This window comes from Lissotriton vulgaris, chromosome 5, assembly GCF_964263255.1.
Source record: "Lissotriton vulgaris chromosome 5, aLisVul1.2, whole genome shotgun sequence".
NCBI lineage: Eukaryota > Metazoa > Chordata > Amphibia > Caudata > Salamandridae > Lissotriton > Lissotriton vulgaris.
Window position 1 is genome coordinate 1,193,867,779 of NC_141693.1, and position 19,397 is coordinate 1,193,887,175.

General features: G+C 41.9%; 1 protein-coding gene across 1 annotated transcript in view; it reads right to left on the minus strand.

The window, feature by feature from the left end:
- The window catches only part of C5H10orf88 (chromosome 5 C10orf88 homolog), a 140,710-nt gene that overhangs the window by 73,663 nt on the left and 47,650 nt on the right, over positions 1-19,397 (minus strand). Inside the window, exon 3 of the mRNA XM_086922982.1 lies at positions 6,672-6,744. Within this exon, the coding sequence (XP_086779108.1) occupies positions 6,672-6,744 (73 nt within the window). The remainder of the gene's footprint in view (positions 1-6,671; positions 6,745-19,397) is intronic.

Sequence of the window (19,397 nt, forward strand, 5' to 3'; positions counted from 1 at the left end):
AATTATTACCGGCGTTAGCCACTACGGAGATGGTTGTTGCGGAGAAGGGGGTAAACGATTTAAATACTATGCCTACTACTCTTGCTGATCCCGCAGAACCATTAGAAACTCAGTCCTTGACTCTGAATAAGATGTGTAATACAGATATTAACGCGAAGGTCCCTCACGCTGAAATGACTAGCACTACTAGCATGCCCTCAGACAAGGGGTATGTTGAGGGGGCGGAAGTAGCTGAGGGAGGTGAGAATACTGAGAATACTGATAATACAGACATTGCTGAGACAGATGAAGAATATGTGGATATTAATGAACAGGGGAGTAATACGCCTTTAAATGTGATCAAAGATAAGAATAAAGCTTTCAACTCCAAAAAATCGAAGGGTAAAAATAAGAATAAGATGGCCAAAACCACAAGCAAATCTAAAACAAGCGTTTTGAAGGCGATTGCGGAGAACAGCCCAATCAGACAATGGGTACAGGCTAAGGGTGGCGTAAAAACTATGGCGATGCGATTGTCTGGTAATAGCCCCAATGATCTAAACACTATTTCTAAAGACTTAAAACAGGTCAATGCTCCACTCAGCCCTTCTCAATCTACTATTTCTACTAAGACAAAGCCAAGGACGAAGACCGATAGTCTTGATAAGTATGGCCTGATTAATGAATATACTAAGTCTTCTGGGGAAAGCTTATTGGACCATCTACATCCACACCCTTCTGCACCTACTTCGATACTTATTGAAGATACCTCCGCTTCTTTATCAAATGACTGCAGCAGTATCAGTAGCAGTAGCGGTAATAACAGCAGTGGCAGTATAATCCAGGATATGTCTAACACTCCAAGGGCACCTATCTGCGAGGCGGTAACGACTCCACTAGAAGAGTCTATGCAAGAAATACAAAAAATACACCCGGGAGATACTGCTTCTTCTTCATCTATCGGGCCAACAGAGTGGATTCCGCAAAGGGAAGTGTCCGCTTCTTTTCAGACAATCTTGCACCTCTTAAATGAACAGAAACAAGAAGCTAAAAACCATTATCAGCAAATGAGGGAAGATAATAATAGAATTCAAACCTCTTTGCAAGAGATGGCGTGTAAACTGGGGTCTCAAGACATAGAGGAGCTGCAGCAAAGAGTGGTGGTTACAGAGGAGAAATCACAACGCTCTGAAGTAGCAGTGAATAGACACGCCTCTCAACTACTTCAGATGCAAGCTAAGCTGGAAAATTTAGAGAATAGACATAGGAGACAGAACCTCCGCGTTTTTGGCATTGCTGAAGGAGCGGAGGGGGCAGATCCGAGAGCATACATCACTCAGTTATTCCAAAAGGCCTTCCCTGACCTTTCAGATTGGGACTGGGACTCTCAGATCCAACGAGCCCATCGATTACCCCTAGTCCAGAGGGACAAGAGTGGTAAATTTCCACGACCAATTCTGATTTATATTGGTAACTACTTGCTCCGACAAGCTATTTCTTTAAAAGCACGGCCTAACACTCCAGTCACTATTGAGTCTATCACTTTTTTTGTGAGATCGGATCTAAGTAAACTTTCGCTAGAAAGACGATGGAAATTGAAACAATTCATAGATCCGATAAAAGAACTTGGATTTCAAGCTTATCTGCAGGAACCTGCAAAACTGAAAGTGATAAAAAATGGCCGCTCCTATTTCTTTCTAGAAGTAAATGAGGTTGAAAATGCTATTGCCTCCTGGCGAGTGGGGAAATGATTAAGCTAATGATTAATGCTTAGCATACATGGCTGTGCTGTTCTCGCGGTTTCATTGGGTACACTTGTGCTAATCTTTTTTTGTTAGCTTTAAAATTCACGAGATGTTTAGTTGATTGCTCCTATGGCTAGGTTATAGCCGAGATAAAGAGCAGTGTGTAGCACGGGGGGTGATTTTTCCATTTTTATTGTGATGAAATGATTAGTTTTGAATACCTGGACCCTATTAGCGTCCTATCCGCTCACCGACTGCCAGGGGAACGGCAGTCAACAGAACGGGTGTACCTGCAGGTAAATATGGGGTGGGGGGAGGGAGGAGCAGAGTGTGGGGCGGGCAAGGGGAAGAGATAGTTTGGGGTAAAAAATGCATCAAAGGACACAATAATGACAAAAAAACTAAGAGGTATTATAAGGTCGTTTTGGTTTATTTTAGTGGTCATATAGATAGGGAAATACATAATTTGAAATGCATCTAATAAAATGCTTAACCTGGAATGTGTCAGGTTTAAATAATAAAATAAAGCGGCGTCTTGTTTATGAGGAGCTTAGGATGTATAACCCGCAAATAGTGGTCCTTACTGAAACTCATATTGCTTACAAAGATAAACACCTGATTAAACAATTAGGATATGATCCCTTAGTTTGCACTGAATTTAACGCTTCAATTCGGGGGGTAGCGATTTTAAAACATAAAGGATTAAAATGTGAGATAATCAAGACATTAACTGATAAAGCTGGTAGATGGGCGATAGCACAGATAAAGCTAGAAAATTGTAAATATACAATATGCGGAGGTTATGCATCAAATCAAGATGAGCCAGATTAATATGGAATTACTTGGCTGGGAGGGGGAATATATTGTGTTGGGTGATTTTAATTGCATAATGAATTACAACTTGGATATTACTAGGAAAAACTGCTTTCAAAGAATGAGGAAAACCAGAGCTGCAATTCTGGACTTAGCAGCTATACATCTTTTAAAAGATGTATGGAGATGTCTAAATCCTGAAATAGCCGGCTATACATTTTACTCTGCTGCACATAAGGTATGCTCACGCATAGATATGATATGGGCGTCAGATTTGATTCTTGGTAACTGCTCAATGGCTATACACCCAAGGGTGACCTCTGATCATAATCCGATTTCTTTAACATTTGCATTAACAATTGAGGAGGCTACCCCTCGCTCCTTCTCATTTCCTCGATATCTGTTCTCTGACATGTTGTTTGTAACTCAACTTAAAGAGCATATAAAAGAGTTTATCGATATAAACATACAATCCAGCTTACCCTGGATAGTATGGGACTCTTGCAAAGCAAGCATACGGGGATTCACCCAACAATACATCTGGCGACAAAACAAAGAACTTCGAACTTTAAATGAGGGAAGGCTCACTGAAATTCGTGATATTGAACTTCAGATATCTGACGCTATCTGTAATGGAGTTTCAAACCTAGAGGAATTAAATTTCAAACTAATTGAGCTTAAAGCTGCATTAAAAGATCTTCTTAGGGGTAAAAGTATTAACAAATTAAAAAAATATCAACTGGATCAGTATGAAAATGGTGATAAGAGTGGTAAATTACTGGCTTACAAAGTTGCTGAAGATCGATCTGTTAATATGGTTAGAGAAATTAAAGGGGATAATAATCAATTATTTTGTGACCCAAAATCGATTTTACAACAATTTGCTTCTTTCTATCAAGTTCTATATACACCAGAAGCTGCTATATCAGATGATAGCATCAATAATTATATTAACGGAAACAAAGTCAACAACTTAAAGCCGGAACAATCTGCTCAATTAGCGGTCGACATTACAGCAATAGAAATTAGGGAGGCAATTAAATCTTTAGCGATGGGCAAAGCTGTAGGGGAAGATCTTATCCCTTTGGAACTTTATAAACACTGTATTGAGGAATTGATATTATTATTTACTGATGTGATTGGTGCTATCGGTAAAGGGCAACAAGCACCCAGATCTTGGAATTTAACTCAAATTATTTTCTTTTTAAAAAAAGGTAAGGCACCCCAAGAGAGGGGATCTTACAGGCCAATCTCACTTATTAATAGTGACGCAAAAATCTTTGCTAAAATATTGGCTACTAGGTTAGCACCATTCATGTCCCAACTTGTTTCTCCCCAACAACATGGTTTTATTCCAAAACGAGACACTACAGTGCATATCAATATGGCTATATCTGCCTTTGATACTGCACGGACTAAACTCACCCCACTCGATGATCTTATTAGATGCAGAAAAAGCATTTGACCGGGTGGGGTGGGGTTTCCTGTGGGCAGTTCTACAGGCATTTGGTATCCAGGGTCAACTTTTACGATGGATTCAATCGATATATGATAATCCCATGGGTAAGATCTCGTATATGGGGAAATGCTCCACCTTATTTTCTATTAAAAGGGGGACAAGACAGGGGTGTCCTTTATCACCCCTGTTTTTTGCTTTAGCAATAGAACCTTTTTTAATTGCACTTCAACGCCAAGCTTTAATTTGTCCTTTTATTAATGGCTCAAATAAATTAGATATTACTGTATACGCTGACGACATTGCTGTTTTTTCCCCAGATGTTTCTAAAACCATGAAAGGCATCTTAATAGAAGCGGGTATTTACGGCTCCGTTTCTGGCTATAGACTTAATACTACAAAAACTCAGGTTGTTATGAACTATCAGCCAATTACCCCTATTTTTGGAAAGAGTTGCGCTGCAACCTACCTAGGTGTTAAAATTTCCTCTGATATTGACTCTATCATAGGATTAAACTACGAACCTTTATTAAAAGAGACCGCTATGCAACTTAAGAAATGGCATAAACTGCCAATCAGTATGATTGGCCGAATAAATTTAATTAAAATGAAAATTTTGCCTAAGTTTTTATATTTGTTTCGAGCGATTCCCTTACGGGTCAATAATTCCTTTTTTCTTAGATTAGAAGGTATCATTGGCAGTTTTGTATGGGGATATAAAAAAGCCCGGCGCGCCGTATCATTACTTAAACTCCCCTTTAGTCAAGGGGGACTGACGTTCCCGGACTTCAAATTCTATTATTGGTCAGCATTTCTGACTCGGATACGCAGTTTGACAGTCATGGATAAATGCTTGTATTTTCATAGGTTCCTACTAGGACCGGATGTTAATATGTTTCTCTATAGGCTGAATGACCCCAATTACTTCAAGAGGGTTAAATTTAAGACTATACGGGATACCGTGATAGTCTGGCGATCTATTATGACTAAATGCAATACCTCACTTTTACACTGTAAAACACCTTTATGGGGCAATCCTGGTTTTCGTATAATTTTTCATGATCCAACCTGTCGAATGTTTTTAAAATCTGGTATTAAATTTTTGGGAGATTTATATGACCATCAGGGTTTTATGGCATTTGACAAAATGAAATACTGTTATAATTTATCTGAACTGGCAAGGTTTAAATATTATCAGATTAAAGACTTTTTGGTGAAGAAACTAGAACTCATTATGGTATTAGAATCTGAGTTATGGGATTGTATTTATAGAGATGTAGACAAATCCATCATAAGCTTAGGATATAAGCTTTTTTCTGATCTTAGGATTGGCGATGTTACAACTTTAACAGAGAAATGGAATAGAAAATTGACATTGATTGTACCAACTGATTTAATTTCTACATCTCTTAAAAGTCTTAATTTATCTGTTCAATCTTCTAGTTTAAAACTGCAAATGTTTAAAACTGTTTGTCAATTATATCATACCCCTGAGAGGATACTTAAATGGGCAACGAATAATAATTATTCTGATCGAACGAAATGCCCTAAATGTGATCTGAGTGGCGCGGATATTATCCACATGTTTTTTTCTTGCCCACGTCTTAGTGAATATTGGGAAGGAATAACTAAGGTGATTTCTGAAAGACTTGAGCAACTCTTCTCATTTTCACACACTGATGTTTTGGTGGGCATCAATGGGGGTAAAAGTGAGTTTAGAGACCTTTTAAATATTCTAATCACATGTGCAAGATTAACTATTGCTAGAGCATGGATCCAAAAAAAACCACCACTAGTTTTGGAATGGTGGAGGCTAGTTAAGGAAACCTATAGTATGGAGACTGCTATTGCGGATTCAAGGGGGCTACAGGCCAAACGAAAAATTGATAGAATTTGGGGTTTATTTATGTCTCAATAATTTTCTTCGTAAAATTTATGTTTGTATGACCTTTCCTATATATTTGTTACGGCCTTAGCAATGTTTTATAATTATCCTACTTTAGCATTTGAAAATTGTTTTATATCTTTTGTAAATTGAAATGTTTTTTTTTCTATCTTGTGTGCCCATTTGATGCAAATAAAAACTATTCAAAAAAAAAAATAAAGGAAATTTGATTCTTGAACTAGAGAGAAAGAGATTCATTTACTCTAGTGAATAAACTAAATAGAGATGCAGGAAACCTACTTATTTTTAAGGAATTGTATTTGAGATCTTGAAGAAATGACTACCAAGGAACCCAAACTTAAGGCACAATGAATCTGTCTTCTGTTCAACAAAAAAAATGTTTTTGTTCTAAGCTAGTTACTGCTTCAGAGGAAAGCGTGCATCCCAGCCCAGAACGTCAGTGGGTGCACCATGCAGCATGTTACAATTAATGTGGATTTACAGAGCTATGCAAATTAGACATATACTAGAATGATAGGATGGGCACGTTTTAAATGAGGGACATGTAGATCAAGTATTGAAACAGTCTGGCTCCATCAACTTAGAAATCAGGTGCACTAGTGGAGGTGTATGTGGCACTCAGTAATGAAACACCTGGAGTGCTCTAGGTGAGGAATGCAATACACATCAGCGGTCTGCCCTCTTAAGACTCTCGAAGCTCTTGTCTAGTATTGGCATAAAGGTGCCTAAACCTATTTTCTGGCTCTAAGGAGATAGAACATGGATATTTCACCTTGACTTTACAGACTGGCTCCGAAGATTCCAACTTTAGGGAAGTCTTATATAATGTCACCACCTCATCTGAGCTGCAAAACAAAGTACAAATGATCAGAGCATCACAAAAATAATGAACATACAAAATAAAATAAGAAAACAATATATTTTATCAAGTTTCGAAGTTAAAAGTGAATTAAAATAGTAGAGAATAAATAATAATGGGAAAGATAACACTTTCAGGTTCTATGTCAAACAATTCTTTATACTCCTCACATGTAAACATAGTATATTAATTATCCAAGGTGAAAAAGGAAAACCAACGACAAAGTAGACCTAGAGCTTTCTGAAAAGGACATGTGTTGAGTAACATAGGAGCAGACAGCTCTAGTAGGTATCTTGGGTCACAGATAAAATGACTCTCCAGCAAACTCGAGCAGTGATCCATGAATCAACGGAATAGTATTATGGACATCTGATATCAACATGATCTGCTACCAAGCTTCAAACCTTCATGGTGGACCAGTCTGGTTATGTCAGCTGCAGGGATAGGGGACACAATTTGGAAAACAGTAAGCCTCCATGGCCATCTGGTATCACAATTTTGAAAATGGGTAAAGAGACAGTTTCTTTCAGACATTGCTAAAATCTCCAGGATAGATCTCCGATGACCATGTCCAGTTACAAAAATATTTCCTGTGGTGTTACCTACCAGTAACTCACTAGATGAGCCCTCACCAGCCAACAATTTACAGTACACTTCATGTTTCCAGAGCTCCAATCAATGTAAAATTTAGCATTGATCCTTTAGGCACACAATACTTCAAAAATTATAGATTTAATGTTCATAAAGTACTCCAAAAGGAAACAAACTTTGCAAGCAGGCTCATGGTACTGTGTCTCTCAACACTAGTTCCAGAGAGTGGCAAAATTCAATCCTGGAGCAAGTCTTTTCCTGCAGAGGAAACCATGTAGCTGTATGGTCTTGTTGGAAAGTGGGTTATTGGTAGGGGCAAATGTGGGTCTGCCACTCGCAATAAGGCCACTAACACATCATAGGACTCAGCATAGGTCTTAGAAAAGTATTCCTTTGCTCAACCCTTGGTAACGTGGCTGCGAGCAGACAGGCTTACCTTCAAAGACAGGTATGTAAAGCATTTAAAAACACCATTTCAATAAATAAGTAAGACACAACACAAAAATAAAAATCCAACACCACTTTATAAAAATAGGTAATATTTTTTATCTTTTAAAAGACACCAAAAATGAAAATATTCCACTGTAGGGAACCAGAGATATGAATTTTTAAAGATTAGTCACTTTCTAGTGCTTAGAAACCAACAGTGCCCCTTACGTCATTTTGTTTTCTCTGTCAGGGACACACATTTATAAATTGTTCTGAAGAATTCACCCCACTGTAGGGGGCCGCCTTCTTCAGCAAGCGGGGGCCGCCTTCTTCAGCAAGCGGGGTCCAGTTAGAACACCTTCCTGGCGTTCTGCTTACGGGTCCCAAAGTATCCAACACACAATCCAATGTTCTGGAATCTCCAAGAGGGTCTTTAAAAGTGCGAAACTTCAATTCCGCAATCCACTTGAACAAAACCCTTACAAATCCACTGGTACTCCAGGCTTTGAATTCTTTGTGGGGCTGTCCAGGTGAGCTCTGTTAACCTGTAGCTTGCAGGGAGTTTCCACTCTTGAGTCTTTTGGCAGCAAGGTAATCCACAGGGCTGTAGTTTCAGATGGTGCAGTCTTCATAGGTCAGGCCTTAGAGTTCCTTGCACACAGCAAAATCTTCAGCAGGGCACTTCTTGCATCATTCAGTTTCAAGCAACAGATCTGGAGGGCTCTGCCCCTCTCAGATACTTATTCAAAATTCTGTGGGTCAAGCACCAGGTCACTGCTGACCAATGAGAGCATGGCAACTCCTCATAGTTATGACCACATCCTGCGGACTGTGGCATTAGTTTGTCCCAGAGTGCATCATTCTTCCAAATCCATAATGGCTGATTTTCCAGCAAGGAGGTAAGAGCTGGCTAAACACACCCCCTACCATCTGCACATACCTTTCTTAAGCCTAGCCCTGACTCTGGGTCAAACTGTCATAGTGGACTGAAACCCAAGCCTCCCCTCTTGCCTTTGAAGAGCGTAGTTTACGACGCCACCTCCTGGCCTGGCATTCCTACAGAACAGCACACGGCCTTCTCAGCAACCTGGCTAATCCACTTAACTCTGACCAATCAGAGCAGACCACTGACAGGCTGAATTTGGACTTACAAACAAGAAAGTCTCATAACTTATTGTATGTACACTTTAGGAGAAATGTAACAATATAATATTGTTGGATATACTACTACCATTCTGTGAAGTCTTTGAATGGTCCGGCTAGTCCTCTCCTATCAATATTTAGTAATCAATCACTTCCTACCATGTTAACCTACGGGCCATGGGGGTTGCAATAGGGAAAATGACCTGGGCCACTTTTCAAGAACCAGGGCTTATAAAACCATATTTAGTAAGTATTTCCCTAATTTCTATACCCCCACCCCCTGTACAACTAGAGGAGACTTCAGGGGTTCTGAATCTGCAGAAATATTGCAGATCATCCTTACCCAATCCTTCTAGCAACAAAGTCGAATTTTAGCAGCTCTTTAATACAATGTGGGGAGTGAAATGTAAAATTTCACTTTACCCAGGCATATAAAAACTCCTTTTTTAAGGGCGCTCCTTATAGATAACTGACCCCCCACCTCTGGGATACCTAGGGGGGAACCTTGTGGTTAAGGGCCCCTACCCCCAAAGTCGAGTTTGGGCACAATTTAAGGTTTAACCCCTTGCATGCTGATGACAGAGCGGTTCCGTCATCAGCTACGGGTGAGCTGTGCTGGTGACGGAACCGTTCCGTCATGACTCCGCCCGCGCAAGGCGGAGTCAGCATGGGCGGGGAATTCCCGCCGCACGGAAGGGGTTAAAAACGGTATTGGACACCAGTGCAGCTTTTAAACTGACATCAGGCTGGTACAGAGAATCTGCTGGCCTCTAAACTGCCATGCCCCAGGATACTGGAGACTTCTAGGTAGTTTTAATCCCCTGCCCTATTACATACTAGGGGCTTAGATTGTAGGTCATGCCTATTACAGGGGTACCCCACCATACCATAGTGTACCCTAGTGTATGTTGTGTCTTAACTGTATTGTAATGTGTTCCTTTTAGCTTGATACTGGCCCTGGGCCTGGTTAAACAGAGCCCAGGGTCAGTCAGAGTCAGTTACCACCAGTTCCTGTCAGCAAAAAGTTGGGGGGTGCCCAGGACACAGGATGACTTTGCAACAGATCTGCTAATCAACTATTTAACAGCCAAGAACAGGTGCCCCATGTCATTATTAAAGAGTAAGGAAGTGGAGTGCAAGGTCTTATCAAGCAAAAACAAAATGTCCTACTCTATTGGATCAAGCCAATAGAACATAATTACCCCAAAAAAAGACAGTAACTTCACTAAATTAGAAGATCAATAATGTTTTGTGGGATTTGTTTTTCAACAACCCACATCCCACAAGGACGTCTGGTATCAAATGTATATGTCGTAGGAGTAACTGAACTGACAAGTGTTCTGCCAAAATGAATAAAAAAATCTAGACTGGAACTAGAGTTTTTCATACACTTCTCACCTGTGTCATACAAACAGACAATCTTTCCTGTGGAGCCCTTGAGACAACAGGCCAGCCAGACTGATAAGTTTCCATTGAAAAAGTTACTTACATTTACTAATCAACAGCATTCTCCCTAAGGCATCATTCTGCCTTTTGCGCTCTGCAAGGCTTTGCTCGGTCTACTGGTGGTGGATTCACATATAGAAATGTTAATGTAAGCTAATGGTATTCCTTCCTCAGTGGAGGTAAACGATTACATTGTAAATTCCTACCAGAGTGGAACAATAGAATTTGTACTCTTTTAGGAAAGCCCTTGTGTCCTCTCTGCTGTTTAAGCAAGTAGCATGTCTCCTCACAATCGGGTTTTAGAGCTAGCCACAGTACTGAATCAACCTTATTGGCTGTAACAGAATATCCAAGGCAACAACTAGACAATGGTGGACCCCCTGCACTGACCATGTTAGATCTCAGTGCAGCGTTTAACACGGTGAACCACAACATTCTACTCCAACACTTGGAGGCCGTAGGGGTGCAGGACACTGCTTTGTCCTGGCTAAGTTCTATTACAATCTAGGATATAGTCTTGTAGGTTACAAATTAAGTAGATGTATTAGGTTTATATCAGGTTACAGGTAAATCATGAAAAGCCCCACCAAGAGCAACATCCTGCTGCTCAGCCATTCTCAAGTCAATTGTCCTTTCATCCAAGCACAGACACTTAACATTCCAACCATCCAATGACCTCACTCACTGCTAAGCAGCAGGGAACATGAAGACTGTGAGGAGAATGCATAAGATAGCAAGAGGCCACAAAAAGTTCCTTCCTTCAAGATCACGTTCAAGTTCCCATTTTTTAGAGGGCATCTCTAAGATGCCCTCGGAGTGTATTTTACATTAAATCCCACAATGGCATGAGTGTGGGTTTAATGTGCTAAGAGGTTTGCTACCAAACTTCCAGGGTTCAGTAAAGCCATTATGGAGCTGTGGAGTTCGTAATGACCAACTCTCAGACCATATACTCTTTATGGCTTTATTGCACTTTGAATGGATTTAGAAACTGTAGGGGTACAGTGCTCATGCAACTGTACCCTCAACTGTTGTCTAGTGCACCCTGCTAGAGGGGTGACTTACCAGGGCCACAGGAAGTGGGCTGTAGGCATGGCACACAGGGATGTGTGTCATGTAGACTCTTCATTTTTCTCTGCACCAAAACACGCAGCATGCAATGGCAGTGTGTGGGTGTCAAGGTGCATCATCTCTAAGGGTAGCACAATAGATGCTGGAGCCCTTAGAGGCCTTCCCTGGTCACAGTGCCCTTGGTACCCATGGTACCTTTTACAAATGCTTACCTGTGGCCAGGGAGGTGCCAAGTCTAGGTACAAAGGTACATTTTTGGGAAGGAACACAGGCCCTGGGAACTTGATTAGCCGGGACCTAGAGCACATTAAGTCAAGTTGCATCAAATGTCAACACCAGAGGCATACCTGCTACCTCGCCATCGGGCAGAGCCGTGAGGGGAACGGCGGCAGTGCGAGACGCCGGGAAGCAAACCGGACGGACCGGACCACACTTCCCAGCATCCCCTGGGGTGGCAGCGCCCTCGAGACGCGCCAGGAGGTGCTAGTAAAAGGCTGACACCCCGGGAGCCCAGGGGGGAACACCAGAGGCATACCTGCTACCTCGCCATCGGGCAGAGCCGTGAGGGGAACGGCGGCAGTGCGAGACGCCGGGAAGCAAACCGGACGGACCGGACCACACTTCCCAGCAGCCCCTGGGGCGGCAGCGCCCCCGAGACGCGCCAGGAGCGCCTGGAGGTGCTAGTAAAAGGCTGACACCCCGGGAGCCCAGGGGGGAACACCAGAGGCATACCTGCTACCTCGCCATCGGGCAGAGCCGTGAGGGGAACGGCGGCAGTGCGAGACGCCGGGAAGCAAACCGGATGGACCGGACCACACTTCCCAGCAGCCCCTGGGGCGGCAGCGCGCCCGTGACGCGCCAGGAGCGCCCGGAGGCGCTAGTAAAAGGCTGACACCCCTCTCGCCCCGCGAGTCGCGCGCGGGAGCGACCGGGAGAAGCCCGGGACAAGGGCGGGGCCGTCTGTGGCCGTCAGGGGGCCAGAAGAGGCCGGGCCACCCCCTTTGGTTCGACCTGTGAGTACTTGTCGGTGAATATTTGTGGATGTAACTTTGTTCTTTTTTTAAAAAAACAATTATTTGAGACACCTGATCAACCCCAAAATGTCAGTCCAAACTACTTCACCGGATAACTATTTGCTGAAAGTAGTTTCCAGAATCAATAGTGACAGAAGGAAATCTCTGGGGAAAAGTACTGTACCAGACCTCCCACCGATTCCATCTGCGGATCTTAATAATGCAGATATCATCGCCAATGAAACAGACACAGCAGTGGAGTATGATAATATCGGTGTCAATGTTGATTTAACTACGGCTCCAGACAATTTGATAAGGGTGGAAGATGACCCATGTGAGAACTCTGAGGGTACACCTCAGCAGTCCGTTAGGGCTACTAAATTTATGCGAGCTTGTAGGAAAACGGCACCTAAGCGGGGAAATCACTCTACCAGAAAGAACAAAAAAGACGCCATACACAAGGAGAGCGCCGAGGAAATAGGGTCATTAGCAAATGACAATTTTGTTTCCATTAAGCCTGACCAAATTGACCTGTTACTGAGTACCATCTATAGCAAATTTAATATGGTTGTAGAGCCCTTGTTAATCAAAATTGATGATCTGCGGGCAGAAGTAGTAAGACTAAGGGCCGTGGTGGACCAGCATGCCGATAAATTTTAAAAATCTATATTAGATATTAAAATACCAGCGTGCTCAACCTCTGTCTCTACAAAGGATAGGGTGCAGTCACAATCACGACCCATAAATAGTGCTCCTCCCACTAATACTAGGAAACAACTACCTAAAGAGCTACCTGTACCAACACTTACAATGGCTCAGGAGGCAGGCCGATCTTCAAAGCAACTAATTGCTGGGTCAACAAGCACAATTTCGGGTACTTTACAGAATGATGTTAGACCTATATCAGCTCCAAATAGTGCTAAGACAGCTCCGGTACTAGATGTCTTAGCTTTGCCTGCTGCCACAGGGGGAACTAATGGGGTACCCATGCGGATATGTAGGCGCCCAGTAGACCTCCCACCTGAATGTGTACCCTACGTTGTGGTCTTAACGAATGTCCCGATCTTAACCCAGGTCCCTACTACTCAGGAGTCAGCGGAATCTTTGAAGAATAAAACAATTTCCTGGTTAAACCGCCACTGTGGTTATCCAGTTGGCTACTCTGATCAAATTATCAGAAGAGTCAATTGGATCGGTAACACCAGAAAGACATGTGGGGGTGACGGTGTGATCATTAATTTTAAGCACCCGCAACATGTTGCGACTGTTTTGCTTAGAGCAGCCTCAATCACGCAGTCAGAGACAGATGTAGTTGCCAGACCACTGGGCTATTTTTATAACCATCTTAGCAGGCTGCCTTCTGTTAATTGCGGTGAGGGGGTAACGAGCAACTTTACTTATCCATCTTTTGTAAATAGACCTGTGTTGCCTAACTTCTGTCCTGGTTTTCAGGATGGTACATTTACCCCGCCGATGCATACGGTGAACTCTGCGACAGGCGGGAATAAATTCATAACATATACCCCCAACCCATTTACAACCTATGGTAGCACCCCTTTGCCTGTTAGTGGGATGGTCTATCAAGCCCCAATTCAGAACAGGTATCAGTCATTGAGCTTTCTGGATCAAAATGATTGACATGAGATTGACCTTTCCCGGGGTGATGCAAATAGTAATAATTATGGAGAAGTAATTACGTCTGTAAATGAATTGGACGATAATGTGATTGTAGATTGTATGCTGATAGGGGGAGAAGTCTCAAATCCAATGTATAACATAGAGCGTTTTAACATAGAGAATAACATGCCCATACTTAGTGATGAACCGCCTATTGTCAGCCATGAGAGTGATAGGGTAACTTGTTATATCGCCAGCTGTAATATTGCAGGCCTAGTGGCCAAGGAGGATATGCTAGGATGGAAAGATTTTGTGAACTTATTTGACATCCTTTGCCTTCAGGAAACCTGGTGTAAAAACTTTAATGGCATTGATGGCTTTGTATCCTATGAACTTCCTACCTTGGCCTCAACCCATGGTAGAGCTAAAGGAGGGTTGTTGGTGTTAATTTCAGTCAAGTTACCTATCTCGGTGAAAAAGTATGTATAAGTGGGGGCTCATTCACAAATTCTATGGCTAGCACAGGAACCGGGTAGAAATATACTTTTGATTAATTTCTACAATAATATATTTGATGGCACTAGACATGTTGCAATTAATGAATTAGAAAGGGCATTGAATAATTGTGTTAAAAATTTTAATGGTGTTTTTGAATTTATTTTTGTGGGGGATTTTAACGTCTCAGTATGCCCATTATCATCTCAGAAGTTATGCGGTGTGTACAATCGTTTGGGGGATGCTGATGTTCATTTTCCCCATCACTCCTATGGAGAGACCCTGAATAACTTTCTGATAGACTATGATATGGAAATTATGGAAAATGTCAAAAACGATGAGGGTGAAAATATACCGACTTTTAAAGGAAGGGGCGCTAATACTATTATTGATTTTATATGCACGTCTTTAACCCTTATTCCGTTATGTTCAGTGCCCAAGGTGGTTGATGTTATGTTAAGTGATCATAACTGTTTAACTACTGAAGTAATAATATGGAACAATGTCTATACACGTGAACAGGGTAGTATTGTTAACATTGAACCTCATAGGCAGAATGGGTATAGGTTGAGGTGGAAGGGAGAAAAAGCGGATATAACATCTGAGTCCATCATCTCTTGTTGCCTGATGGAAATCACGGCAATTTTAGAACAGGATGAAACCTCGGCTGCCAGTATTTACCACTTTGATAGAATTAATTCAACCATCAATAAGAAGTTTACCAAAGAGGTTGGGCACAAGAATAGATATAAAAGGGGATGGTTTGATCATGCTTGTTCTACTGCCCGGAGGAATCTTAAAGAGGCTTTAGCAGTTAAACCAAGAGATAAGAGTCTGGTGATCCAACTTGGGCATGATTATAATTTGATCCTTAAACGTAGAAAAGCTGAACTACAGCAGGAAGCGTGGGACAACCTCAGTCAAGCAGCAGAATTAAAGAATTGTACTTTGTTTTGGTCCACGGTGAATAGTCCATTCCTAAAAGACGAAAAGGTACCAGAACTCACATCAAATGTGAGTATGGAATCTTGGATCCAACATTTCTCCATTATTTTTGACTCTAGTAATAGACCTGTCTCCAATGGAGAAGGCTGGCCCATCATAGCCTTAAATATCACCATAGATGAGGTTATGGTTAGTATAAGAGCCAGTAAGGGAGGGAAGGCCCAGGGACCCGATGGAGTACCCATAGACGTGTATAAGACCGCACTGGAGATTTGGGGCCCATTGCTGGCTAAAATCTTCAATGCAGCTATTTGCTGTAAAATACCGTCTACTTGGGAGGAATCAATAATCGTCCCTATTTACAAGAAAGGTGACCGGGGCGATGCCAAAAACTATCGACCAATATCCTTACTGGACTCATCTGTCAAAATTATGAGTCGGGTCCTTTTAGTAAGACTAGAGGAATGGGCAGAAACTAATGAGATCTTAACTAACTGCCAGTTTGGATTCAGAAAAGGACGTGGCACCATTGAGCAGTGTCCGAATCTAGAGCTTTTGGTAGGGAAATATACCCAGGCCAAAAAAAGGGTCGCTTTATTTATGTTTTGCTGACCTAAGCAGCGCTTTCGATATGGTAGACCACGCTATATTATGGGCCAAACTGTTAGAAATGGGGGCTCCTGAAGGTATAATCTATTTCCTTGCCCGCCTGTACGAAAAGCTTAGCACCAGTGTTCGATACGGACCTAATGGGGAGTGTACGACCAAGTTCAGGATCGGGAGGGGAATTAGACAGGGGTGTGTTTTAGCACCCCTGCTTTTTACCCTCTTCATAAATGAGGTAGATTCTGTCCTGCAGACAGTCACGGCGGATGCCCCAAGAGTTAACAATCTTAACATACCCGTGTTGCTCTATGCGGATGACGCCGTGCTACTGTCCAGGACTCCCCTGGGTCTTCAACGTCTGATGGACTGCTTTGTGCAGTTCATCAAAAACAGGAAACTGGTGATCAATAAATCCAAAACATATGTGATGGAGTGTGGGCCTGGACGAGCTAAAATGAAAGGTAAATCCCATTATTTTATTGATGGTGAACTGGTCCAAAAAGTTGAAAATTTCTGCTACTTGGGAATTACTTTTTCAAATAATGGTAGCTGGGATACTGAACATAAAGCTGTTAAAGCAAAGATGATTAGGAGTGCAAATGGGGTCTTTGTATTTGCCAAGAAGCTGGGGAGTAGACGTATTAAAGACATGTTAAAAATCTATCAATCCAGATGTCTCTCTGCAGCCCTTTATGGGGGTGGTGTATGGGGTGTGTCACCAGCGGGGAGCCTTCAGGTGGAGGAGAATAATTTCCTGAAAAGGCTCCTGTGTTTACCCAAATCTACCTCCAACACCTTGGTTCATAAGGAAACAGGGATTCAAACCCTAAATGATATGATCATGTTAAGACCCTTATTATTGTGGCGCTCTATTTGGCTGAGCGATGGCACCTCATTGAACAGAGATATTATTGAGGATTGCCTTTCTTTAGACCAGCACTTAAAGATCCCTTGGATTAAATACATTATTGAATGCTCCCAAAAGATTTTTGGGCTTAATGTGATCAATGATCCATACAGTGCCTCGGATATCTCTAAATTAAATATGAAAATAACTTTTTTGAACTATTGCAACGAAAGGCATTTTCTGGAGGATTCTAAACTATCCACATGTATACTGTACAATAGCATGAATGATTTTACTGGATTTCATCCGTATTTGTCACAGGTAACCAGAGTTTCGCACCAGTTTGTACTAACCAGAATGAGGATGGGAATAGTACATTATCTTGTTGCTTGCCCTAATATTAAAATGTGCCCTAATGGACCCTGTGCAGGTGATAATAAAACGGAACAGAGCACTAAGCACTTTCTTTTATCATGCGAATTGTATAGTGAACTACGGAAACTCTTCCTAAAGCCGATGTTGAAAAGGTTTGGAGTGAGAACAATCACGGACTCTATGAAACTGCTTTTTAATTTGCATCATCCGGACATTTGCTTTTTTACTGCTACATTTTTGCTTAAAGCAATTAGCGCCAGGAAAAGTATGTGTTTTTAATCTTTTTAAATATTTATTCCATCCCCCTCTGAATAATATATGTATTATGTGTTTTCTTTTAATGAAATGTTTGTATCTGTAACTGTATGTGCTTTTATGGACATGTTTTTTAATGTTCCGAATAAAGCTTTATGAATTGAATTGCATCAAATGTCAAGCAAAAAGTGTGTGTGTATGTGGGGGGGTAACCATGCAAAAAGGGGGCACTTTCTTACACTCCCAACAAACAGCCATCCAGGCCTTGGGTATTTCAAGACTTTACTACGGAAATATTCTTTACCTATGTATTATTATTATTATTATTTAACATTTGTTAAGCGCATAGCTACCCGGGGGCATCCCAGCGCTAGTGACAGCGAGGAGATGCAGTGAGGGAATTAAGACATATTCTGGAAAAGCCAAGTCTTCATTTGCTTCCGAAAAGAAAGGCGGACGGCAGTTGAGCGAAGATGAATAGGAAGGGTGTTCCATAATCTAGCGGCGTTGTAAGAGAAACTACGGCCTCCGGAGCGGGCTCTCTTAATTTTAGGTACAGATGCCAGAAACACATTAGCTGATTGGAAGCATCATAGGGGCGGTAGAATGTAATAAGGGAGTGACTGATTTAGGACCGATACCCCAAAGGTTTTTACGAGCTGTACATAATGATTTTAACATTATGCGTTCATTTATTGGCAGCCAGTGCAGGGTTTCAAGACCAGGTTTAGCAGAGTGTGTTTTGGAAATATTGTGTAGCAGCCTGGCTGCACAATTCTGCACAACCTGCAGTTTCCTTTTAGTGGATTTTGTGGTCCCAAAGTAGAGGGAGTTCGTATAGTCCAGGCAGGAGAGAACCAACGCGTGGACCATGACTCTTCGAGCGGGTACCAAAAGAAGCGGAAGAATTTTCCGAATCAGTCATACCAAAGCAGGAGGCTGTTAGCTTCCCTGCTAGGTAATCACATATAAGAGCTCTATCCAGCCACTTTTAATCTTGGTTTTAGGGGCTGGCGAGGAGCCAATGCAGTTGGGCCAGCTCATTCGAGATGTGGAGACGGAGTAATTACCCAAGATCATTAACTCGGTCTTGTCTCCATTATGCCCGACTGGTCCATCCATGTGGCCACCGTTTCCAGACAGACTTCGAAGTTAGCTGGCAGGTTCTTCTGGTGTTTTAAGGCTACCACTAGCTGATTATCGTAAGCGTAAGTGACAATATGGATCTAATATGACAGGACTAACTCGGCAAGAGGTTTTAGCTAGACATTAAACAGGGTGGGGCTTAGCGAAGAGCCCTGGGGACTCCACATGTTAGGGGCACACGTTTGGAAGTCTTGTTGCCTTTGAATACCTGAAATGATATATCCAGTAAAAAGGACTTAATCCAGGCCAAGACATCACCTGAAACTCCAACCATTCTAAATCTGTCAAAAAGAATGTTGTAGTTAACAGGGTTGAATGTGGAGCGAAGGTCAAGTAGGATGATGGCCATCGTGCCTCCCTGGACGAGGATTTTCTTCGATTCCTCTCCTACTGCTAAAAGAGCAGTTTCTGTACCATGTGGTCGGAATCCTGTCTGCAAGGTGTGCAGTAGGGAGTGAGTTTCTAAGAACTCAGAGAGAATTCTGTTGACATTTTTCTCTAGTATTTTGCTGGTCCTGGGTGAATGGGGACTGGACGATAAGGATCCCATACCTCAGGGTTCAGATTAGTTTTTTTTTTAACAGTGCTCTATCGTGGCATGTTTCCATGACAAGGGAACTTGACAGGTAGATATCGACAAATTTAACACTTCTAATAAAA